Raw genomic sequence first — 25,721 nt, forward strand, 5'->3', positions numbered from 1 at the left:
TAGCCGTAAATGTGAGAGAAATTCGTTGGGGGGCATTTCGTCGTACCTCTTTGAGGTCCCGGATCCATGCAACTGACAGTGATCCGGAGCAGACCACCATCAGTTGCAGTACGCACACATACATACACCTCTACCATATGATCAGCTTCCCACATTTCATGCACATAATTTTTTTTTTCACTTTGACACTCCTAATGCTAATGCACTAATAGAAGCATGAAGTTTACAAATCTATAACTCATCACCAAATTCAATTTATTAATGTACAGCTTTCCTGGATTTGTTTGAATGTTTACATGAGTATTGCAAAAGTCATATTCACAAATTAGTAATACATTTCACAGGGGTGTATAATATATCAATTTTGTCCGCTTTAGATGTATTATACAAATGCTGTTTACAGAATTATGATATCGTATTGCATTGCTGAGTTACCAGGTTGTAAACCTAAGTTTCATTTTTCTAAGTTTTTCAGTTTTCAACTATTATGAAAAAATTGATAACCTAAATAAAATCCACGTACTGCAGCCACTGGATTTTAACTTTTTTCTTTAATTGCAACAAACAACCAAATTCGGTGCTGTAGTTCCCGAGAGAAACAATTTCTCCTTTTCCATGTGTATTAGATAGGAGCTCCTGAGCTAAAGCTTCCCAACCAGTTGGATCTTTGACCAAAAATATTTTATATCTTTATTCTTCGTGTTATCGTGCTGAACACTTGTAGATACATTTAATTTTATGCGCTTATTTCTAATATGGGGTCCAGCTTTGTTTACCTCATGTGAGTTTCCTTTACTTAAATACTGTAAGAATTTGCAAAAAAATTTTTTACTTTGCTTTTGCTGACAGGTAGGCAAGTGCAAATATTCAAAATTATGACAAAAATTTAGTGTTGCAGTTTCATATTTGTGTGTTCGATCCAAAAACAATGTACTTGAAATTTTTTGAAAATTTGATATGATAGAATATTCTAAACTAATAGAGTATATATACTGCTGGCCATGTGGTGGTAGACGTGATTCTTCATGTTTGTTTCTACACGATCCGCGAATGTGTGCTGAATGTCTTGCATATTCTGTCATGCTCCTTAGCAAACTCCTGTCATGTTAGAATTTGACTTCTAAAATTAGGTCAGGCTTTCACATGACTAAGTTTTGCAGGAAAGCAAATCTATTGGTAGCAAGGGTCATGGGTCTGTGAATAGTGTTACAGTTCACTTTGTGCGGCCGTGAATGGAACGGATGCGCCCGAGACACGACGTGCCTAATCGCCACGCTCGTCAACACGAAAAGACTTCCCCGTCGGGTGTGTGCGACGGGATTGTGCACCAGTGCAAATCCTACTCTCCTTTGTCCTACGTTCACCCCCTCTACCCCGGGGAGTGCTTTCTCTCAAATTCCTGTGTGTGCGTTGACCAGTGTGTTGACCTCACATGACCTATGCTCCTCACCTCTACGCCAGTGAATGGTTTTTCTCCGTATTCCTCTGTGTGGGCTGAGAGTGCGCTGACATGTCCCTCTACCAGGGAGCAAGAGAGAATGAGGTTGCCCGGAAGATGTATCGTACAAGTAGGCCAGCGAGACGCCACGAACAGATCTCTGCCCTTGCGTGCAGGAGCACGCATGTCATACACATTTCTGTACATTTTGTTCTGGAGCGCACCGCTCAGTCATAACGATGTATGAAACTTCTGTTATTCGTTTTTACATCATCTCGTCTTCCCTGCCGGACTCTCTCTGGTGGTCAGTGTGGTTCGAGCTCCAAGCAGACGCTGTTGAAGTTCACGGAAACTTCGTCCCCGTAACCACTGGTGGCAGCCGTAACAATAGCGAGGGCACAGCTTGGCACAACAAAAGGAAATGAAGGCAATCCTACAAAGGATTTAAGCAGCATTGCCCATGCTTCTGACCTTATGGCTTGATGACTAATGCACCGAGTGACAACTGGCATACGGCTAAATGCTTCTCAGTTAATGGGCATTTATGCTGTATACGTAATAATGCATCTTTTTCTTTTATTGCAGCGAGATTTCTTAACTCAAGTAGATTCTCTCCTGAAGTTATAAGAGTTCAACAAGTCATTCGTGAATTTTAGTCAGGGGCACTGTTGATAAAGATAATTCAATCATCTTGCTGGACCAGCTTATTGAACAGCCTTGGATTAGTTTTTAAAATTTCTTTCTTGGAAGTGCTGGCTGCAAATGGAATGGGTGGCTGCATTATTAAAATGGCAAAAATGTAATGATAAGCTAGATTTGTTTGCGCTACTGTAAAGTTCATGACTAAATTACAGTACAGTAATACATGTTGATGTGGCCATGCATGAGACCACATGGTGGTCTGAAAAAGGTTTGCCTGTGCCACTACTGATTTTTATTTCTAGCCCCCAACCTTGATATGGTGTCATGGTGGTCATTGAGAGGCACCTTTGTCTCGCAGCGTGTGCTTATATTTAAAGGGCCCCTTGCCAGGTCTGGCCATTTTAAGCTGATAAGCGCAGAGCATACATTGTGCAATAACAATCGTGTCTGCAAAGTATTACATCGCTATGCACTGTGGAAAGACCTGAAATTTCGAACCGAACGCCGTTTTCCCTTCTCGTGGCCGCCGCGCGCCTAGCCGGACGGTGGCGTAGTTGTGCCCCTGTGCGTATGTAGTCGTGTCCGCAGTACAACGTCGCTTGTGGTGACATGTGACTTCGACAGCTGTTCAAGACATCTGTTATCTGTGCGATCTGTTGGTTGAATTGACGAATTGAACTTTACAAAAATAATAAAACGCAAACGGAATGTCTGCATGTTTCTTATTTTACTTCGCACCGAAGCAAGAGAGATGTGCTTCCGCTTTGTCTGCTTGTTCCCACGGTCGTGCGGTCGCGTGCATAGGTGCCGAAACTATGCCATTTTCTACTCTGTTCCAGCGCGTGATCATGCTCTGCGATCTGCTTGTTCTGCGTCAGTATTCGTGTAGCACTGAATTATACCGCTAGTCATGTTTCCTTGTGCACATCGCACAAAATCGTGCACATTGTGAACAAGACAACAGGTCACGCGTGACGCCGTCAACTGAAGTGGCTAGGACAGAAGAAAAAAAAAACAAGAAAGCAAGGAGCAAAAAAACAAAAAATGAAGGCAGGGCCTGTGGCGTATGCATCACACAATCCTTGAGGTCCGGTATTGGAGAACGCAGGGAAGGAATTTCGCTTGCATAGGCTAGGTAGGGCGAGTGGGGAGAGTATCTTGCTTGGTTGTGGAGCCCACCTGCTGAAATCATGGGTTTGTGGCACTGAAATATTTGTATCTCGGCTATTAATGAACCAATTTGAAAAACTTTTGCGGCAGAATGCTCCCTAAAGGACACATAACAACTTCCAGCGTATAACCAAAATTTGCTATGGGACCTATGAGGGGCCCTTTAAGTCACCACTTAACTCTTTCATTACCACTAGAAATGTGCCTATTTTTTTTCCTTTACGTCAAATTATAGCCTTACCACTGATCTCTTTAATTGATGTATAGCTGGTTATAATTTATCAGACAATTTTTCTGAATTCTTATGTGAAACTTTATAAAGAAGCACCTCAAAGAGCGCGAATTAAAATAGTAATTTGATAATTTTAGTGTAAATACTCTGAGTAAAAAAATCTGATATGTACAAAATATGCAGCTGGTTCCGATTGACCAACTTTTGTAATTCAGATCACGGAAAACGAATTGTTGTAAAGATTTGTTGGCGTAAATTCTAGCCATATGTGCGGGAAAACAGTAGCTTTAGAAATGTGAAAACTGGTAAGTTCCTATTGTACTGGGAGAAATTGTTTTTACTTATTACAGAAAAATGCTGATTTGTTTTTTGCTGCATTCTTCAGGCTTACGGAGCAGTGGTTGTCGGGTCAGGGAGCATGCATAAGCCTCCTCATACTTCATAACTTCCAACTGGTGCTAGAGCCTGCGCACACTTTCACTTCCTGTACTGTGCTGTACAGTAATGTGGATTGCCGCAGAATATTGCACTGTTGTGAATGAGGGCATTTGCACAGGCAGTGTTCGATATGTAAGGGATTAGACAGCTGGTCAAGCTTCATTCGAAGGTTAGTCTGAAATCGACTGTCTGCTCTTGTGTGAGTGAAAACCCTACATGGCAGGAAGGATAGCTCATAATTTGTACACACACTACATACATACACTTGTACAGTAACCCACAAAGGAGGCAATAAAGTTGCATTTGGTATTTGCATTTGATTTGGGTTTGACAACTGCTATCAAAATAACACACTCATGAGCATCTGCTGCTGTTTGAGATATCGTTCGAATAGCCTGTATGATGGATCGGAAAAATTGACAACCCGAGAGAAGCTTCTGCTTCTTCACTGTGCTATGATCGACCTGTCAAGTGTGATAAAGCCCCTCCATCCACGCGCCACCGCCGCTCTCTTAAGTACCGCCAACCACCTTTTCCCCTCACACCAAATCCGGTTCCGGCATTTCCGCTTCCGGCGTTTCCGGTTCCGGCATGTCCGGTTTTAAGATTTCCGGTTCCGGCGTTTACGCTTCCCGGAGTTGCGCTGCGAGAATTTCCACTGTGATTGCAGGCGATGGTGAGACGCCCGTGCTTAGCAACCGGTGCTAATTTGAGTAGCTCGCTCTAGCCATTCCACCAAGCGTCATTCGTGTGCATCTACGTGCTTGTTTGCGTACGCTGCGCCCGCACGCTTTGCCTTTGCTTTGCACCAAGTGCGGAGAGCCATGGGCTGGGGCACAACACACGAACATAATTCGCCGTACACATCTGCTCGCGTCACAACACTAACACAATTCACCGTACACCTTTGCACGCGTTACAACACGCGCGCACGCACCAATTCCAATTCACTGCACACCTCCGCTCATATCGCACAAGAAAAGCACACTTGTTTTCACCATGTCACTGAATGTCCTCCACGCAAATTTGAACTTGTTATATTTCATAGCTTCACGTCATTGCAGTTCTTCACGCAGCGCACGCACTTGGGGCGTTCGTTACCTTCGATCTGCCGTACGAGACAAGTTCAACCTCAGAATCAACAGCATAAACTCTATGCGTCTGCCGTACAAATTGGCGTCGCGAACTCCTTCACTAAAAGTCCCTCCATACGTGCTGGCTGGAGGGGATGTATGCTTCAAAACAAGAATTCAAAGGGGACAAGCTGTTGTATTCCGCTGAAGTAGTAGTTTGCGGTCGCTGTTTTCCAAATGCACGAAAAACGGGAGCGGTCTTCAAGCACCCAGGCACTACATTCCACTGTACGTTGTCTCTCGTGGCACAACCCGTCGCAGGTTGACGCGAAGCAGCGAACACGACCAGATCGCCGATTACAATAGGCGGTGGTTCTTGGATTGAATCGCATTCACAGTTTCAACCGCAGCTGGTGCAATTAAAGCCTCTCTATCGACGCGAAAGTAAACAACGCTAAAAAACATAGCGTCACTTCCACTCGGAACAGGAAGTTGAAGCTACGTAAGTTCCGCTTCACGCCGGAAGCTAGGGGGGTGAGAGGAGAGGAGCGTGGAGGAGGAGGATAGGTTGGCGGTACTTAGCTTGGCCGGCGGTGGCACGTAGATGCAGGGGCTTTAAAGTGTGAGAGACGTTCAGGCGTACGTTCCCATGACCAGATGATTTGCCTCGTCCCAGGAAAGGCTGCTACAGTAAGCCTGGACATAGACCTGTCAGGCATGAGAAGCGTTCAAGCGGTCTTCCCCATGTCGACATAATTGCCCTCTTCTCCGAAACAGCATCGCCCCTTTTATTCCCTGAGCTGACGCAAAGGGATGGACAAAGAGAAGAAATACCAAAGGGCAGGAGGTTGTCGACGAACACAAGACCGCAAGGGGTGATAAGGCCATCTTGGGCCCCCTTATGATCAACCTGTCAAGTGTGAGAAGCATGCAAGTGACGTCCCTATGTCGACATAATTGCCATCTTCTTCAAAACAGCATCACGCTGTTTGCCTCACTTCCGAAACTGTGGTTGCGATATGTAACAACATTATTGCAAAGAATGAGTGACCAACGTCCAAAGTAAAAAGCAAAAAAACAATAGTCGCAGTTTTGCCCGAAAAGTGAAGCATTGATTGCGATAGCAAATTAGTAGACAGCTATGCGAAATAAGGATAGTAGTGTTATTGGCCGCCTAAAGTTGTAAACATTAGCTTACTAAATTAACAAGCACCATGGCACGTGCACACAGGTAAACATGAACGCATCTCGCTCGGTGACTACGAAAAGTTGCTGTCAAAACGTCGGAGTGAGGAAGCATGGCAGCAACAGCGAGTGAATTGATCTTTGTGCTCTCTCTCGCTTCAATGCGAACTAAACATCGAAAGCGCAGCACATACAAAGCTACCGGCACTGGGCAAACTTTATCCACATCGCAGATCGCTTTCAAGATACTGCACCTGTGCTTTCCGAGTAGAACCCACTCCCTCCCTCCATCCCCCCGTGCCTCGCGCGTAAATGAGGGCACGCTTCCGCCCCACTTTCCTCCCTCCCTCTTGCGCACTATATTGAGGAGCCGCAATCGTCGGCTGACCCTCGCAAGTCACTTGCCAGCCCCTATCGACACTGCAAAAGTCTGTTTTATAAGCCCTATTTTGACAAAAATTTCCATTAATTTCATTTGCTGTAGCTGATAGTTCATTGATAGTTCATTAAAAGTGAACTTCGTTGCATTAATAAAATAGGTAAACTTAGGTTAAAATATGGTTCGTTATATCCAAAAGTGTTGTATGTGGGTCCGTTGTAACGAATGTAAACTGTATTGCTTAACATTGAGGAACAGATTGGTTAAGAGTCTGACGACACCTGCTGATCTCTCGGGACAAAGCCCCCTCATGCACACCGCACTTCAAGCAAGAAGAGGGAAAATCTTGACTATACAAGCACCTGTTCAGTTAAGTTGGAATACGCAATAAACGAAGAAACTCCCTGCCTAGAGAACATTAACAAGCATTATACGTTCATTACCACAATCCATTGCTCGCAGGCAACTGTCGGTTAAAATGATAATGGTTAATAATAATAGTAGTAATAATAATAGTAAATAATAATAATAATACCATGGTTAATTTCATAAGCTCTTTCCGTGCCAAGGACAGGTGTCACTTGTCCAAGCTTTTTGTCCAATTCTCCAAATGTGTCGGGGACGAGTCTCACTTGTCCAGGGATTTCCTTTCATCTAGTAAATGCCACAAAAAAGTGCAAGTCACTTTTTTTTTTCATTTTAATGTGAATGCTGCACTACTAGATGGTGTCAGATTCCGAGAAAAAAAAATTTTGTGGGTCTGGTTGGCAAAAACAATGCACAAGCCTGGCTCCCATGGGTTCTAATACGGTCACATGAAGTCAGCTGTAGTGGCGATTGCTGCATTTTTCAATGCCAGAATCGTGGTGCTTTTAAAGCGGGAATAGTGCTAAACTATCACGGTAGCAGCCACCATAGAGCGAAGCGAGTAATCGGTTCTGGCAGAACATGAGGGGCGACAGCACAATAAAATTTTTGTTTTATGAGCCATGGAAGGTTGCAGCACCTCCAGAGCGATGCTAGGCGACACTTCGAAAGGGCTAGTTCCCTCTCTCTCTTTCTCTTTATTTTGTATCGATGTTGCCTTACATGTGTAGCGGCGACTCCCACTGGGTTAAAATTTGTGTGTCAAACACCACTTTCATTAGTCTTTTCAGCTCGCACGTAAATTCACAAACCTAAGTAATTGATTCAAGTTTCCTGATTTATTAGGTTAATATTTCTAGTCGGTGCTCAGCCCCAGTGTTTTCCACTTGAAAAAGTTGAAATGTAATACTGTGCATTCAATTCGGATAAGATAAGCTTGTTGGGAATGTTATGTACCTTTGCGAAAGTGAGTGTGAATTATTGTGCTGACATTCTTCCTTTTCTTTTTTCCCAGAATTCTGGGATTGACAAGGCATTCCTGTTTGACGTTGTGACCAAAATGTACATTGCAACTGACAACTCACCCGTGGACATGCAGTCTTACGAACTCTGTTGCGACATGATTGATGTCATCATCGACATCTCGTCCATCTATGGGTGAGTTGGCTGAAGAAATTGTGTGCGCAGAACTGCAGTTTATATGTGTAGTGCAACTTGTGCGATCAACCCTGACTTTAGTGAACAATGCAAATATCACGAATCAGTTCAATGCAGTTGAAAGGTAAGCAAGTTACATGCCTTTCAAGTTTAGCGCATTTGCAACATTTAGAAAATGGGCACGCATGCCGCTGACCAATAATTCGTGCTGAACAGGAACCGCCAGAAAGTTAAAATTATCGGGAGTCTGAAATACCGGATTTGCCTGAAAATAAGCGACTTGATTACGCAAGTGGTGCTAAAAGAGGTGTGCTGTGTTCTCAGATTGTCGTTTTGTAGAATACTCTCAATTTCGAGTGACCAGCGCGAGATGCATCAGCACCTACGAGCGACGGCATTCTTGGCACACTGCCGAGCAAGCTGTGTTATCACATTGTGAAACTGCCACCACCTGTGGACATGAAAGGGAAAGCACCTTCGAAAGTCACCATCCAAGGATGCGGCCCAAGTTCGTCAGCGCGTGGCCACGCACACATAAGCTTGCCTTTGGCCTAGACAGTAGGTGGCCGCAATTATTGAGCAATGCAGCCGCGCTATCTGCAGGATCAGCTGGCCATGAACGGTGTTTGCGAAAGCGGAACAGAAATTGCATGACAAGTCACATGAATCGCAAATACAGCCTTTGCGACTTAGTCGCTTGGCTTGTCTTGTGGTTTGGGCGTAGTCAGCGACTACAAGATCAACTAGGCTGCGCCAGTTTTGATTTCAAGGAGGCGCCACCGACATTTCCAACGACCGTGCCGGCAATGTAGCAAAGCAAAATGATTTATTTATTTATTTGACTCCATCTAAGTTACCTCTATTTTTGCTTGACTTGGTGGCCAAAATTAGCACATGGGTGTGCATGGGTCTCCTTTTCTAGGGCGGCTGTGGTTGCGCACGGCTATCAGTGTGCCCGAGTTGCATACGCAACCCACGCACCCTGTTTTAGAAGTAATCTGCTGCGTGTCCAAAGACTGGGTGAGCAGAGATGGTGTGGCATCGGGCGCCGTGTTCCTGCACGTTGAGTGCTGGAGATCGTGTAATCTCGAGTTTCGAAGAGGCATTGAAGCAAGAGGCATACAAAGCATTCACTTTCCGCTGCGGGCGCTTTTCACAACAGTGTCATCCCACTGTGTGCAATGCTCTTGGTTGCAAGGGCAGAGTCGACACAAAAGCACAGCTGGCTTCACTATGTACCGCCGATGTGAAGGTATCGTCGACGTGGCATGAAACTATCTTTCGTTGCCCACTCTCAAAATTTAACAAAATTTTCTTTTCTCATTCAAATTTGTTCTCTTTTTTTTTTGCCCAATAATTCTGAAAGCTTTGCAGAGGCTGTCTTCACATCGTAACCCTGATGTGAAGATATTGGTGACATGGCATGAAACAGTATCTTTCATTGCCAACTCTCAAATTTTAACAAAAAAATGTTTTTTCTCATTGAAATTTGCTTGTTTTGATTGCCCAATAATTTGGAAATCTTGCGGCCCCTTCCATGCAAAAAAATCCCTTGGTGACCTTATTTATTTGCATAAAACATCAAACTTCAGCATAACGAAGCAAATTGCCGGTTTTACTTTCTTTCTTATATCGAGGTTTAACTGTGGTTAGTGGTGCCACTGCGAATTAAGATTTCCTTTTCTGATTGCCTGATAATTCGTGAATCTTTGCAGGCCGTTCCATGTAAGGAAAATCCATTGGCAACTTTACTTATTTGCATAAAAGATCAAATTTGAGAATAACAAAATTTTTATTTAATGAAGTAAATCGGCGATTTTAGTTGCTTTGCTATATCAAGGTTTAACTGTACATTGTCAAAGGGGCCAGTGGCGATACTGCAAAGCTGTCCAACTAAACAGGCATGTCCAAATTATCAGTCAGCGACTATATGTTTACGTCCATTAAAATTGCTTTTAGTCTATTACGTTGGAGTTGCTCATTAGTACTCCTCTGGGTCAACATTTACTGGCACGATAAATTTTTGTGACGATAGTGTGATGATGAACGAAAGTTTTGGCATATATAAATGTATGGGCATCAATTGAATATCGAATTAAAGTTGAATCAATAAACATCTACCATATTTCAATGAACTGCTGCTTGTTTCCTGGCATAGAATTAATGTTGGTTGACATGTGTGCATCGGTCCTATAGACAGATACAAGTAGTACCTAATGTGACATCTGAGTGAACCCATCATTCTATATTCATGCGAAAAACATGCAGGCTCACCAATGAAATGGCTTCCTTTAGAATGAGGGCTATAAATTCTGTATAATGCGGAATATAGGTCAAGGCGGAATATAGTTTGACCCTTTTACCTTGAAGCAAAGAAGTCAACATAAATATTACAAGGCACAAAACTTTGTTTTATTTACTGGTGCCACCCGACTGGTCGCCTGCTCATTCATTCGAGCTGTCTGAACTCTCGTCCTAAGATGACTGCTTCTCACTGGCTGTATCCCACAACATGTCGTCCTGGGTGCTGTCCACGGAGTTGCTAACACAACATTTCTTGTGTGCCTGCACCACCATATTGTCGGGCAGCACGCGCCAAATCTGCGACACCCGTGTGGCCACAGTGGCGAGAGGCAGCCTGTGCAGCCGGCCGGTTGGGGTCTTTGGGTTGTCCCCGGCCATCCACTGATTACATGGTTCACACACACGGTTTTTAAAGGACTTGTTGAGCACAGAATCCAGCGGCTGAAGTGCTGACGTTATGCCTCCCGTAATGACGGCTTCGTTTACAGTATTTCGTAATTTATTTATTTGCAAAGAAATAAATTTTGTGTATTGACTAGCCACTCTTTTTTAAGCTGCGCTCCACTTACTACGAACTTCGGGATGTAACGAATTGTCGTCGCGTGACGCTCAGGTTCACTAAAACCAGGCTCAACTGTCTGCTTAAGATTTGTTGTTTCCTTCAGAAAAGAAACAAATGCATTCACTCTGTCAAAGAACTACCTACGTTGCTCAAACATTGACACTGCTTTTGACACTTGACATAACATTGCACAGTTCGCGGCAGCTTTTTAGAATGCTGTGGCCACAAAGGTGCAATGAAGAGAAATGCTACTGTGTATTTTTTAGAGAAAAACTGCCAAGCATGCATTTCTGATGTTGCAGTCCATTAGGCAGCAATGCGATTCTTTAAGATAAACGGCGTATTGTCTAGCGAAGACCTGTTATAAATAGGGCTAGTCACCTCGCAGTGCTTCCATGCTATTGTCCACATACACTCATGGTGATTGTTTTATTCCTTTAAGGAGGAGAGCATGGCCGTGTGCAGCTCATTGGTGTAGTTCGCATAGCACCATGGCACATGACACTCAAATTGCTTGCATTATTGCCTCTGTCATGTTTCACAGAACAGTAGCACAACCACATGGTGATCGCAACATCCATTACAAACAGCACATGCCAAAGTAGCACAGGTACCGCATATAATTATGACCATAGAAAGATGCGCATATGTGTTCGTCTTATCACATAGTAAGGAAAGATTGCAGTCCCGGCATGTTTGCTGATGTTCACAGGCAATCTTCGGTGTAGCCATGATGTACAAAGAGAAAATTTTGTTGCCACACTGTTACCTTGTTGCCTATTGCCAGATTACAAGAAATTAAACCCATGATGTTGCTAAACTTGCATAAATATTTTATATTTCTAATGTTCAATGATCGAAAATTTCAGTTGCATATTATGCTCCTCAGTATTTGCTTTAGCTCAAATTTCAGTATTCACATTGAATTAATATAAAATTTTAAACATGTTACCAACTTTGGTTTCAGTGAGCAAGTCACAAAGCTGTTGACATTGCTCATAACCAAGACAAGCCAAAGATGTAGAAGTCAAGTTGCTGAGCGATCTTTTTTTTATCTATTTTTTTGTACCTGCTCGATTATTTTAACATCTCCATGACAACAGTACATTCACTATTAAACCAATGTATAATGTCAATCAAAATTTCTGTCACCATATGTCTCGCTGGATTTTTTGGACGTCATCTGTGCATGTGATATTGACAGAAACGGCGCCCATGAAGTTAGCACTATTCAGGTCCACCATGCTCTTTCTTTAGTTGGCAAGGTTATTTCTTAGCTAAATATCTCATATCTTATATATCTAACCAATAGTACAGAAAGAAAAAAATTTTTCCTTGTGATTAAACTATTTGCATTTCTGTAATGGGTTCCCTTTCTTTCTTTAGTTGTGTCCAATTCTGGTTTTGCCAAGTTTCTATACAAATCCCGCAAGTATTCAAACTATTCACAATTATTTTATGCAAATTACTATCCCCTCTGAATATTCACTTTGAACCATAACCTTGCACGCACAGGCCTTGAGATTTATCTAGGAGCTATATTGTAAAGCAGAGTTGTGCTAATGTTAGAACATCATTGAATGTTCGGTTAATATGATTTGCAAATAAAATATTTAACGTGATTTTTTTAATGCAGTCAAAGGGGGTAAAACAGCGCAAAGGACAAGGCGAAAGTAGAGATTACATACGTAGCGGTGTGTACGCTGTCCCTGCTTTCGTGGCCTTCCCTTTGTGCTGTTTTTAACCTCTTTGTCATGAACCTAGCAACCCAATTCAGCACACTCCATAACACAGTCGGTCTCAGATATGTATACCAAATTCAAAGGGGATCGTGAAATAGTTCAATATGTAGCCCCTTTTCACGTAGCAATTAGTTCCAAAGAAACGAGATGGCACTTTAGGAGGCATGCTGACGCCGTGCGTTTTCTCAGCAAAATCGCATGAATACAAAACCATAAGTGCTTCTGCCCTGCCACTGTGCAATCGGCTCTCGGAAATGCAACTGGATGTTTGTTAACAGGTTTGCTGAGCCTCACCAGGGGGTCAGGCACATTCGTTGTAAACACGGAGGCAGCTGAGGCAAACAATGGTTGCAATACCACATGATCAAACATGTCGGTGCCCACGAGATATAGCTGTGAAATGGGTGTATAGATAATCCGAAATATAAAATATGCCTATCCGAAGATTATCTGCGACCTCCACGCGTCTCGGACTGTTCCCAAGAGTCGTGAAAAGCTGGAATTTACAGATTTGTTTCTCCAAAGCCATGTCAAACACACAAAAGATCACTTATTTTTTGCGCATGAATGTCACTAGTGGCGCGCACTGCGCAATGGTCTTCGATATACTGATCATAATGCTAACCTTAAAAGCCCACGTTGCCTGGACGAGAGACCACGGTGCACCTAGCTCATGCATGTTGAAGTACTTGTGGCACATTTTTATTCAAGATAAATGTAGAAATGGATGCACCACCGAGGCAAATGAGCCTGTGTGGATACTTGCTGTACCACCATCACCACACTTGTACTGCGAATCACACGTGCGTGTGCCAGAGCATGCGTGTCCGTTACAATATGCCGTAACTGCAAACAATTGTCTCGCTTTGGAACCGACTTCCTGTTGGGACCAGTCGTCCTTGCTCCTTGCCCACCCTAAAATGTCTCCGCATCTCTTTTTGTATGCCACTCGGTACTCCGACACTTGGCAATCCGTTCGTTTGCAGCCCTTCTCCTTAGGCCGCTGCGTCGGTGACTACAGACGCTACACTCACTATACTCAGCCAGTTTTGAAAATGGCTTTCAGCTTGCAGAACATTCGAGTCCATCCCACTCACATGTAACTGTGAGAGCCAAGAATGCAACGCATTCAGCATGGACTCTCGAATCACATGAAGATGCGTCTTGTGCGCTGCTGCCGCAATGGTCTTTCCATGAAGTGCAGATGTGGCGTGCGGTTGTATTGTTAAATTCAAACTGTAATGCAAAGATCTGTCCAAGTTGGGGTCGAGCTCGGATTAATTTTGGTTACTTGCGGAACCCCGAAACGCCATGCGCGGAAAGCCCTTGCCTACAAGAGGACAAACCCAGCAGCGCAAACATATCTATTTCAGAATACTACGCTCGGTGTCACTCACTGAGAAGATGCTTCATTGCACTGCTTCGTCGGGCGTATTTGCCGTGGTCCTCCCAATTTTGAAACTTTTGACAAGCGGCAAGTGATGCTGAACCCTACAATAAAAAAGGAAAGGCCTCTGCTCTTTACATTAGGTGGGACCGCAAATCCACCCATGCAGTGCCAACGATAACTATATGCAAAGCGGTGATTGAGTCTCATGATGAGTGGTCCGCACTTTCACCTGTCGCTCAGATTGACCTTCACAAGCTGGGGATAAACTTGCAAAATCTACCTAGCCATAGATCTAGCGAAATCCTTCGTTTTGGAGGAAAACTCTAAATGAACACTTTCTGTGCAATAATGATTAAAAAAAAAAAAACCGTGTGTTGAAAAAATTGCACAAACAGGCCTGGAGCGCGGCCTGATCCCGGCGACCAGAACCGGTAACGCACTCTCTCACCAGAGCAGGATTGGCCACCCTGGTGCAGTACTTGGCCACAACCTCCCATATGAATACAACAATCAAACCCCGGCCCTCAGTCCCCAGCAGCCGCGAAGCAACTGACCACGGTGGCAGTCAGATCTGTGAGGCTGCAGAGGGTGCTAAGAATACCTGGCTCCGGACAGGCCGCCATTGGAATCTGAACCTGGCAACGTTTAACGTTAGAACGTTATCTAGTGAGGCGAGTTTAGCAGTGTTATTGGAGGAATTAGAGGGTAGTAAATGGGATTTAATAGGGCTCAGTGAGGTTAGGAGGACAAAAGAAGCATATACAGTGCTAAAAAGCGGGCACGTACTGTGCTACCGGGGCTTAGCTGAGAGACGAGAACTAGGAGTCGGATTCCTGATTAATAAGGAAATAGCTGGTAACATACAGGAATTCTATAGCATTAACGAGAGGGTAGCAGGTCTTGTTGTGAAACTTAATAAGAGGTACAAATTGAAGGTGGTACAAGTCTATGCCCCTACATGCAGTCATGATGACCAGGAAGTCGATAGCTTTTATGAAGACGTGGAATTGGCGATGGGTAAAGTCAAAACAAAATACACTATACTGATGGGCGACTTCAATGCCAGGGTAGGCAAGAAGCAGGCTGGAGACAAGTCAGTGGGGGAATATGGCATAGGCTCTAGGAATAGCAGAGGAGAGTTATTAGTAGAGTTTGCAGAACAGAATAATATGCGGATAATGAATACCTTTTTCCGCAAGCGGGTTAGTCGAAAGTGGACGTGGAGGAGCCCGAATGGTGAGACTAGAAATGAAATCGACTTCATACTCTGCGCAAACCCTGGCATCATACAAGATGTAGACGTGCTCGGCAAGGTACGCTGCAGTGACCATAGGATGGTAAGAACTCGAATTAGCCTAGACTTGAGGAGGCAACGGAAGAAACTGGTACACAAGAAGCCAATCAATGAGTTAGCGGTAAGACGAAAACTAGAGGAATTCCGCATCAAGCTACAGAACAGGTATTCGGCTTTAACTCAGGAAGAGGACCTTAGTGTTGAAGCAATGAACGACAATCTCATGGGCATCATTAAGGAGTGCGCAATAGAAGTCGGTGGTAACGCCGTTAGACAGGAAACCAGTAAGCTATCGCAGGAGACAAAAGATCTGATCAAGAAACGCCAATGTATGAAAGCCTCTAACCCTACAGCTAGAATAGAACTGGCAGAACTTTCTAAGTTAATCAACAAGCGTAAGACAGCGGACATCAGGAACTATGATATCGATAGAATTGAACAGGCTCTCAGGAACGGAGGAAGCCTAAAAACAGTGAAGAAGAAACTAGGAATAGGCAAGAATCAGATGTGTGCGTTGAGAGACAAAGCCAGCAATATCGTTACTAATATGGATGAGATAGTTAAAGTGGCTGAGGAGTTCTACAGAGATTTATATAGTACCAGTGGCACCCACGACGATCGTGGAAGCGAAAATAGCCCAGAGGAATTCGAAATCCCGCAGGTAATGCCAGAAGAAGTAAAGAAAGCCTTAGGAGCTATGCAAAGGGGGAAGGCAGCTGGGGAGGATCAGGTAACAGCAGATTTGTTGAAGGATGGTGGTCAGATTGTTCTAGAGAAACTGGTAACCCTGTATACGCAATGCCTCATAACCTCGAGCGTACCGGAATCTTGGAAGAACGCTAACATAATCCTAATCCATAAGAAAGGAGCCGCCAAAGACTTGAAAAATTATAGCTTGATCAGCTTACTGTCCGTCGCCTACAAAGTATTTACTAAGGTAATCGCAAATAGAATCAGGAACACCTTATACTTCTGTCAACCAAAGGACCAGGCAGGATTCCGTAAAGGCTACTCAACAATAGACCAGATTCACACTATCAATCAGGTGATAGAAAAATGTGCAGAATATAACCAACCCTTATATATAGCTTTCATTGATTACGAGAAAGCGTTTGATTCAGTCGAAACCACAGCAGTCGTGGACGCATTACGGAATCAGGGTGTAGATGAGCCATATGTAAAAATACTGGAAGATATCTATAGCGGCTCGACAGCCACCGTAGTCCTCCACAAAGAAAGCAACAAAATCCCAATAAAGAAAGGCGTCAGACAGGGAGATACGATCTCTCCAATGCTATTCACCGCATGTTTACAGGAGGTATTCAGAGACCTGAAGTGGGAAGAATGGGGGATAAAAGTTGATGGAGAATACCTTAGCAACTTGCGATTCGCTGATGATATTGCCTTGCTTAGTAACTCAGGAGACCAATTGCAATGCATGCTCACTGACCTGGAGAGGCAAAGCAGAAGGGTGGGTCTGAAAATTAATCTGCAGAAAACTAAAGTAATGTTTAACAGTCTCGGAAGAGAACAGCAGTTTACGATAGGTAGCGAGGCACTGGAAGTGGTAAGGGAATACATCTACTTAGGGCAGGTAGTGACCACGGATCCGGATCATGAGACTGAAATAACCAGAAGAATAAAAATGGGCTGGGGTGCGTTTGGCAGGCATTCTCAAATCATGAACAGCAGGTTGCCACTATCCCTCAAAAGGAAAGTGTATAACAGCTGTGTGTTACCAGTACTCGCATATGGGGCAGAAACCTGGAGGCTTACGAAAAGGGTTCTGCTGAAATTGAGGACGACGCAACGAGCTATGGAAAGAAGAATGATCGGTGTAACATTAAGGGATAAGAAAAGAGCAGATTGGGTGAGGCAACCAACGCGGGTAAATGACATCTTAGTTGAAATCAAGAAAAAGAAATGGACATGGGCCGGACATGTAATGAGGAGGGGAGATAACCGATGGTCATTAAGGGTTACGGACTGGATTCCAAGGGAAGGGAAGCGTAGCAGGGGGCGGCAGAAAGTTAGGTGGGCGGATGACATTAACACGTTTGCAGGGACAACATGGCCACAATTAGTACATGACCGGGGCAGTTGGAGAAGTATGGGAGAAGCCTTTGCCCTGCAGTGAGCGTTACTAGGCTGATGATGATGATGATGATGATGATTGTCATTAAATAGAGGCACACTATTTAACTGAAAATCTTGTACGATATGCACTAAAGGATATGCTGTAGATTCAGGGAGATAAAGGCACTTGATTCTGTTTGACAGACATTCTATGGAGAAAAAGAATATTTTCCAGACGTTCATTTAGCATTCCCTTGAAAGCGACACGAAAGTAATACACTAAACCAGCTTATACTGATGAAGCACTCATGGAAAACTCTGTTGTCATTAATTTCACGATAATAGTAGAGAAAATTAGTCAAAACTTTTTGTGCCGAAACCCTACTCCGGTACGTGAGTGTGATGTCATGGATTTAAAAGTACTTTTTCATGCTTGTGCCGGGTTGGCACAGTAATGTTCCCAAAATATTCCATATTTAGTCTTTGGCTCCTTTAGAACATGATGTAGTCAATCTTCGCTGCTAAAGAATTAACTAGGCCCTAGCAGACACCATCGAACTTGGACATCATGACGAGCTGGTGCAAGAACTTCAACGTGGTGTCACCACCTGCCTTTAGATTTTGCGTCTTTTGGGCTTGCCAAGCATCTTTTCGTGATAAGAGTGGCTTTTCGTGGTATTCTAGAAGGGTAATTTGCTAATACAGGTGAGGTCATTTTTCTCTTTAGCGTCCTTTTAACAGGACCATACTTTACATCTCGATTACTTGGTACCTAAACTACTGATAGCTTGCAACATTCTTCTTATGTAATGGTAGTAGACTCTGCAGCATGTGAAGCACCCTACTTTCTTTCACAGATTCGTAAGCATTAAGCAAGCTTCATAACTTTCTCATAGTTGATATTGAATTCGAAATCTACTGTTCGGTGTTCGCACACCCCTAGTGTAAACCCCTCCTTGTTCAGCTGTTCATTGGCTGCTTTCTTCTGCTTTGTCTCCTCAGCTTGCAAGCTGACGGTGAAGGGAGCACCTTTGACAGCGAGTCAGCCAGCATCATTAAGCTGAACAATGGAACAGTTCTGTACCTGCAGGAGGTCAATCGGTTCCTTGCCCTTGTCTGCATACTCAGGGATGAGAACTTCGACAAGCAGGGTGAGTACGTCATGGGTAACTTAACGTGTTGTCTGCACAAGGTTGCATGAAATTAGGCAGCTTGTTAGCCATGTGAGCAGTTCGTGAAAGCTTACTTTTGTATAGCAGGGTCTCTACAGGCTGGATGTTTGGATATTATAAAGTGGGCTATTTAGTACTGTAGCGGTGATGGTATTCCAAGTACTGGTCTTGGACACCATGCCACAAGGGACCTGAACCTGACACATGAAGGAGGAGGCCAGCTCTTAGATTGGTCGAGTTACTGACGAAATTGGTCGAATTATCCAGCAGGTCAAACAAGAGGTAGAAAAAGTTCTTATTAATTTGGCCATATTTGTGCCAATTCTGGCAGGCTCCGAAATGGAACACACACCCACATTTTATTAGTTAAAATTTGAAAACTGATGTAAAAATTACATTAGAGCTTCTAAACAAAGTAGAAATTGAATGTACGCCCAATTTCTTAGCAAGAAAAATTTCGCATGGCTCCGATTCTGGCAATAAAAAAAGACAAAACTTGCAAACTTTACCTTCACAGAATATAAATTGATTTACAGTATGTCCTTCAACATCGCTCTCAGACAGCACTTGATTGCTATGAAGAACCACAACATGTAATCTTCTGCACAGTTCATAGCTTGTTTTATATTGTACATTTATCAAACGACTCCACAACAATTGGAAACTAGTCTAATGACTTTGCTACTATAATTCCAAAATGCCAAGAAGGCACGATGCAGTTTGTTACCGCTACCTTAACGTGTAAAATAATTTCGTTTTAATCTGTTATCGTGATTGGACTGAAAGTGTTTTTTTTTTTTCTGTCACCATTCATGGTCGTTATCTTGTGATGGCACTGGCTAGGCTGGTCATGACAGCAAGACATTACGAACACCGTGAACATGGTTTTTATTTTGGTTTTGCATCGGATTGCACTGCGAAAAATGTTTCGGGTGAATCTTCCTGGGGGAAGAAAGGGCCCACGTTAAAGTTAGGTAAATACTGTAATAATTCATTGTGAGCTACCATTTTTACTTTAAATTCATTCTGAACAAGTTAAAAGTGGGCATTTTCGCTGTGAGCTGTCTTCGTGTTGGTCATTCACTGTACCCTAAGCACCACAAAGACAAATGCTGCTGCTATAGGAGTCACCACTGGGGTCACCATTGGAATCAAGTCTGTGCAAGCTAACCAGCGAAGTTTGAATCGTTCGGCTAAGGCAAATTTCATGATAGAGTTAACAAAATTATAGTCCAGTAGAAAGGTATGGCTGCTTGCCAGGACCTTGGGTCAGGATCGAATTAACTGGAGCTACATAAACTAAAGCCTACTGCATTCAAAAATGACCGAGCAAGAAAAAAGAAATTTTTTGAGTGAAGGGGGTTGTTGCTTCTAATTAACTCGTCCATAAAGGGTTGAAACCCAACACTGCAGTTTCCACATTTATCGTGAATGAATCCTCTGACGTTGCAACGGAATGTGCACGATGGTTTATGCACAGTTTCCACACACAACAAGTCATCTTCAATTGAAAATTTTTTTCATAACTGCGTTCTAGCTACATCTACAGTAAAACCTCGTTGATACGTTCCCGTTATGTACGTTTTCCCGACACCAACATTCGAAATTGAGAACACATAAAATGACCCAATAGAGTTGCTCATTTTTTACCGGTTAATATGTTCCCAGAAAACCCTATTTTTCGGCACCAACTTTCAGTACATCACCAACTTTCAAACTGCCATCGTATGATACATTTTCTGGTTGCTGGATCCCATGCAAACAAGAAAATGCACAAGGCGCGCGCGATCGAGGACTGCTTATGGCTGCCCGCCGTGGCAACTTCACTGCAATACTCGCCCGTCCATGTCACGAAAATGCCGGCGTAGGCTGTTTCTCATTTCAGCACCAGCAAATCTTCTCCGGGGTTGTCGCACGCGGTGTTCCCAGCTATCACCAGCAATCCTATTGCGATAAGCACCTTCTCCTATCTGTTTCACAGCACATGGTGCCATCAGAAGCGCAGCGCATGCTTTTAACAGGTGACAACCGAAACGCACCGCTGTTCCCTGCTGTAGGCTTTGATCGTGAACATTTTCTGGCCTCTAGGTCACACATGAACAAGAAAAGTCACGAGGCGCACGCGATCAAGAGCGGTATATAGCTGCCTGTCTCATGTGAAAACGACAGTGCGCACAGTTTCGTATTCCAGTACCAGCAAATCACCACCCTGGCCGTCACACACCGCATTCACAGCAGTCGCCACAAAACCTAATGTGATCAGCATCTTCACCTGTTTTACAGCGCATGTTGTGTAGTGCCATTGGTAGCGTACTGCATGCTTTTGGTAGGCGATGATCCAAACGTGCTACTGTTCCCTGCTGCAGGTGGCACGATTTGGGCATCATGTGTTGCGTCAGTGGCATCTGGCATCGCCAACCAGCTCGATTTGTTTGTTTCCCATCGCCCGCTTAAAACGCCAGCTCCACACGCATCAACATCTCATGCCGCAACAATGCGTGCAACGCTTCACATTATGCAGATGTCAACAATAGTTGAGTTTGTCAAATTTGTCTAGTTACTTCAGATCGTATGTTTTTCCGGTTAGTACATTCTTTCTCGCGGTTTTTTCCTATACATATGAAAGAGGTTCTACTGTACATTTGTTGCTAGCGCCCTTTTTGGGAGAGTGAATGCTTTGAATTTGCACATCTGACCCCAGCACTTGCCTTGCAGGGCTCATTGATTACAACTTCCAGTGCTTCCGCCAGGCCATCCACGAAGTGTTCGAAGTACAGTGCCGGACATCGCAATCATCCGGAACGCCAGGTTTCAACAGTTCCGTAGACCTTAACCTCAGCAATGGCTACCCGGAAGCGCGATGAGCTCATCCCTGCCTGAGCACCTTGCTCTCCTTGTTTGTGTCCTGTCACCTTTCTCTCATGTACATAAGCTCCTTTGCTGTGTGGAAGTTTACGGACAATGATGATTAGGTCGCAGAGCCTCAAAACCCCAAAAGATCACCTGCCTGTTCTTAGGTATTGAGACCTCGCGTACCACTGTCAAGCACCTACTAAAAAAAGCTTTAAGAAGAGACGTTTTTTAAAGTTAACCTAAACGACTCCCTCTGCCCCCTTCCTGTTTTTGTTTGTTCGTGTTTTGTCACATATTAAATTATGGGATTTGCGTTAGTTGAATAAAAAAAATGCTATGTTTCATTACAACATGAAACTTGGGTTGTGTTATTGTGATGCTTGTAATACTAGGGGCCATGCAACTGATCACGGGTGCCTGGGCAACTGAAAGTAAAATGACAGCCCCTTTGGTTGCAGGGTAGCGCTGATATCATGTGTGGTACTTGCCTTCGTCAATCTACGTTTTGTTAATTATGTTATTCTATGCATCAACTACAAGGCAGTTGCAGAGGTATTATAGTTTTTAGCAACGTGTGTTTCATGTAAACAAAAGGATTTTTAATGTACTCTTCATGCATAGAGTTGACAACAATCAATTGCAACTCCTTCCAAGACTCCGTGGCCCTTCTATCTTTACTGTAGGGCTCAATGTTGTACCACTGTGCAAGCAGGGAGTGACGCCTACATTGCTCAACCCATCATTGTGCAGAGTTCTGAAATGGCCTCCAAGATCTGCAAGATGCATCACCACATCTCAACTTGAGACAAAAGTTCAGGACAAAAAAACAGCCTTGCTAGTTTTATCTTATCTGGAAGTGCTATTGCTAAAATCAACATTATAGTTGCTGTTTACAAGAGGCTCCATGTACAGAAGGCAGGAGTACATATTGAACCAAAGGTCCCCCTGAGTTGAGCAGTAGTGACAGAATAATGTCTTGAAAACGACAGCTATAACAACAGAATGGTCAATGTGCTGAACATGTTTTAAAAGCATGGCCTGGGGCACAGGGGACATGAAAGTGGGGTTGCACTGCTAAGCATGAGGTCGCGGGATCAAATCCCGGCCACAGCAGCTGCATCTCGATGGGGGCAAAATTCAAAAACACTCGTGTACTTTGATTTAGGTGCACATTAAAAAACCGCAGGTGGTCAAAATTATTCTGGAGTCCCCCACTACACCGTATCTCATAATCAGATTGTGGTTTTGGCACGCAAAACCCCATAATTTATATTTTTAAAATGATGAAATTGGATGAAAGTAAAGTCTTCCTTAGCGGGTTGGAGGTAAGAATGGGCAAGGTCACTGCGCCCGGCATTCCTACCACATTGTCCCTCGCGTGAGGGGAGTATGAGGAGTGTCAGACTGCTGAAATTCTTTTTCCTCCACCATCTTTGGGATTGGCTCACATTTTTAGACTACACGTACCCACAGGAATGAGCCGCCTTTGAACGGCTTTAGACTGCACTATGTTTGGAATTGGCCGAGATTGGTTGACTGATATACCCGTGGGAACAGCTTTAGATCACTTCTTTCAAGATCGGCTCGCATTTTTAGACTGCGTATACCCACGGCAACAGCTTTAAATTGAACTGTTTTTGGGATTGGCTAAGTACCTTCGGTATACGCCTCGTGCACTCCCTGTAGAGGCGGCACTGAAAGCCACCTAGCGGACGCTTCCAACAGTACACGCGGGAGCAGCAGCAGACAACCCTTTGCAGCAAGGATGGCTGAAGTTTGTGGCTGCGATTTCTCCTTTGTTCGGGTGCCAGGCTGCTTCTTCTGCGGTGACAGCTGTAGGGAAGATGCTGACCTCTGTGCGAGTGGGTATGAACACGACGTTACCGGTGTTTGGGATAACATGGCCCACATACGTGCAAGGTGTGTCCCGCAGAGAAACGCCATGAACCCCATTTACATGACGTGGAGCTCATGTTCACTAGCCAATAAATTTTGTTGAGTGATGCGATCTCTCGATGGTTTTTTTTTTATTCTACCCTTGCCGCAATGCTGCTTCTGTACCTGAATAATAAGCACCCGTCGTTAGTGCAGACTTATAACAAACGAATCCGCATGGTGCAATCTCTGCATATGCCGTTGTGATTTTTCTGCCGATGAATACATGTGACATCGCCGAATAAGTGCAGTCGAAGTCGCCTCAAGAAGAGTAATTGCCAATTTATAGATGGAAACGCGTACACTCGCCAACGAAGTCACCAAATCTAGGGTTAATAAAAGTGCGTTAGTGCTGTACCGTCAATGCAATGCTGCTGCATACGCCGATGAACTACCGTTCTCGCTGCAGTTTGTGCAATTTTAAATTCCCCAAGGGTGCTGCTTGGAAATGTACAAAGCTAAAGACTGACTAACTTTTCAGTACTTTTTTATATTACTAGAGAGAGGTGCCACATAATATATTTAATGGCAGAGCAGCGCCACTCAGAGTAGGTGAGTGCTGGCGGCAAGGCCCGGTTTAGTCGTCTGCAGCGTAAGTATAAGAAAGAATTCAGTTGAGCGCAAAACTCACATGCAAGAAAGGACTACCGTTGTGAAACAAACAAATCACTTGGCGTGTTAAGTTTTCTCGGGCAGTATCTAGGTGTGATGACTTCCCAAACGGGACGCGAACTTTTCAGTGAGAAATGGAACAAAAATACCATATGCAGCAGCTATTAGCAATTCTCGCCCTGAACTACCTATGTTCTAAACACATTTCCAAAAATGCAAACAATATCTAAGATGCCCTCAGGCGAAAAGAATAAAGCTGTTAAAGAAGCACTTCCTTGGTATCATTATGTTTAGACAAAGCGTGATTTATAACCTTTACAAACGAGGCAGGGTGAAAACTTCGCAGCTCAAAAGAATCGACAAAAGTTATGCATGGAGCAACTAGCAACAGTTAAACATGTGCAAAGCCACGCATAAAACAGATTTAAAAACATGAAGTGCACGACAGCTGGTGCGAGGATTTACCGCGCCACATGAAACCAATAATTTCAGTTCTTGCAAACTTCAGTAGCTTTAACATACAACGCAATGCGCTCGTGCAGTCGTGCTGCCTAGCTAGTGCAACGCGATGAAGCGGAAAACAATATAAACGGCAAACAGCATTCCGAACTTTAGCGAAATGCCTTTAAACCTCATGCTGCACTGCAGACGAACTTCGTTGTTCACGCGTCTAACTATGATCGAGTGGATAAGATCACCGACGAGACAAAGGAAAGGATGAGAACAAGAAATTTCCCTTCGAAGCGATGATCCATTTTGCTACCGTTGCTCCCGCTGATGAGGCTTTGTTGGGAATGATTAGAGCCGTATCACTGGCACGTTTTCACCGGTATTTGAGCCCATCCTGCAACAATTCTTCGACATTCCCTGAAGCTTTGGCCACCCCACACGTGCGAATGGTGTTGCCTATCTTTCTCTGAAAACGTGAATAAGACAGAGAAGCACGATCAACGACACAACAAACAACGGCGTGCGCCAGGCTCCTCTCCCGCGTGTTCTGCGCAAGGCCGCCACCAGTGGCGCGTCCGTCGCCGTGCACAGCGCGTATTGGCCAATGAAAGAGGCTAGAAATTCAAACCCCATACTGAAACGTGGGGATAACTCGCCTAAGACATTGTCTTCAAAATATTTCAATATCATGGTATTTCAGCCAGCCTTCATTATCACTAATGAATTTGTCCACCTTCAAAGCATGTGTCGTACTATTGATTACCAATTGTAGTGTTCGCCACTTTCTTTTGTTCACAACTAATCTTGTGGTTTATGTAGGAGAGGCTGCCAGTCTATATATTTCTTCACAATTCATTTCAGTGAATCGGTTGCCAGTCTGCGCTCTTCCTAGTTGATCATTTTACGCTTGTCCTGCCTTTAACTGCTCAGCAAAAATGTACAGGAATGTAGTTTGACTCAGGTTTTCTTCAGAACATTGTCAATTGGGCAGGTTTACTTACCACATTCAAAGCGAATTAGAGGACCTTAAGATAGTGAGATGCCCACAAGGAGAATAATGCTGCACAAAAAATGAGGCAGTTGCACCGGGGCAAATTGGAAAAAAATGTACCGACAGCAATAGCATGTGCATGGTGCTGTCATTAAAGGGCTCCTCGCTAGGTTTGGCCACCGCAAAGAGACATCCACGGCACACGGACCAAGCAGCGTAAATCATATCTTCAAGGTATCAAATGGCTGGACAGTACGTA

General features: G+C 43.9%; 1 protein-coding gene across 2 annotated transcripts in view; it reads left to right on the plus strand.

Annotated features, from left to right (window-relative positions):
• Positions 1–21,831, plus strand: part of RagC-D (Ras-related GTP binding C/D) — a 38,651-nt gene extending 16,820 nt beyond the window's left edge. For both annotated transcript variants that reach the window (XM_065438469.2, XM_065438470.2), the window contains exons 7-9: positions 7,939–8,081; positions 18,452–18,600; positions 21,337–21,831. In XM_065438469.2, coding sequence (XP_065294541.2) covers positions 7,939–8,081; positions 18,452–18,600; positions 21,337–21,485 — 441 coding nt within the window. In that variant the 3' untranslated portion in view covers positions 21,486–21,831. The remainder of the gene's footprint in view (positions 1–7,938; positions 8,082–18,451; positions 18,601–21,336) is intronic.
• The last annotated feature ends 3,890 nt before the right edge of the window (positions 21,832–25,721 follow it).

Source organism: Dermacentor albipictus, chromosome 5 (assembly GCF_038994185.2).
Source record: "Dermacentor albipictus isolate Rhodes 1998 colony chromosome 5, USDA_Dalb.pri_finalv2, whole genome shotgun sequence".
Taxonomy (NCBI): Eukaryota; Metazoa; Arthropoda; class Arachnida; order Ixodida; family Ixodidae; genus Dermacentor; species Dermacentor albipictus.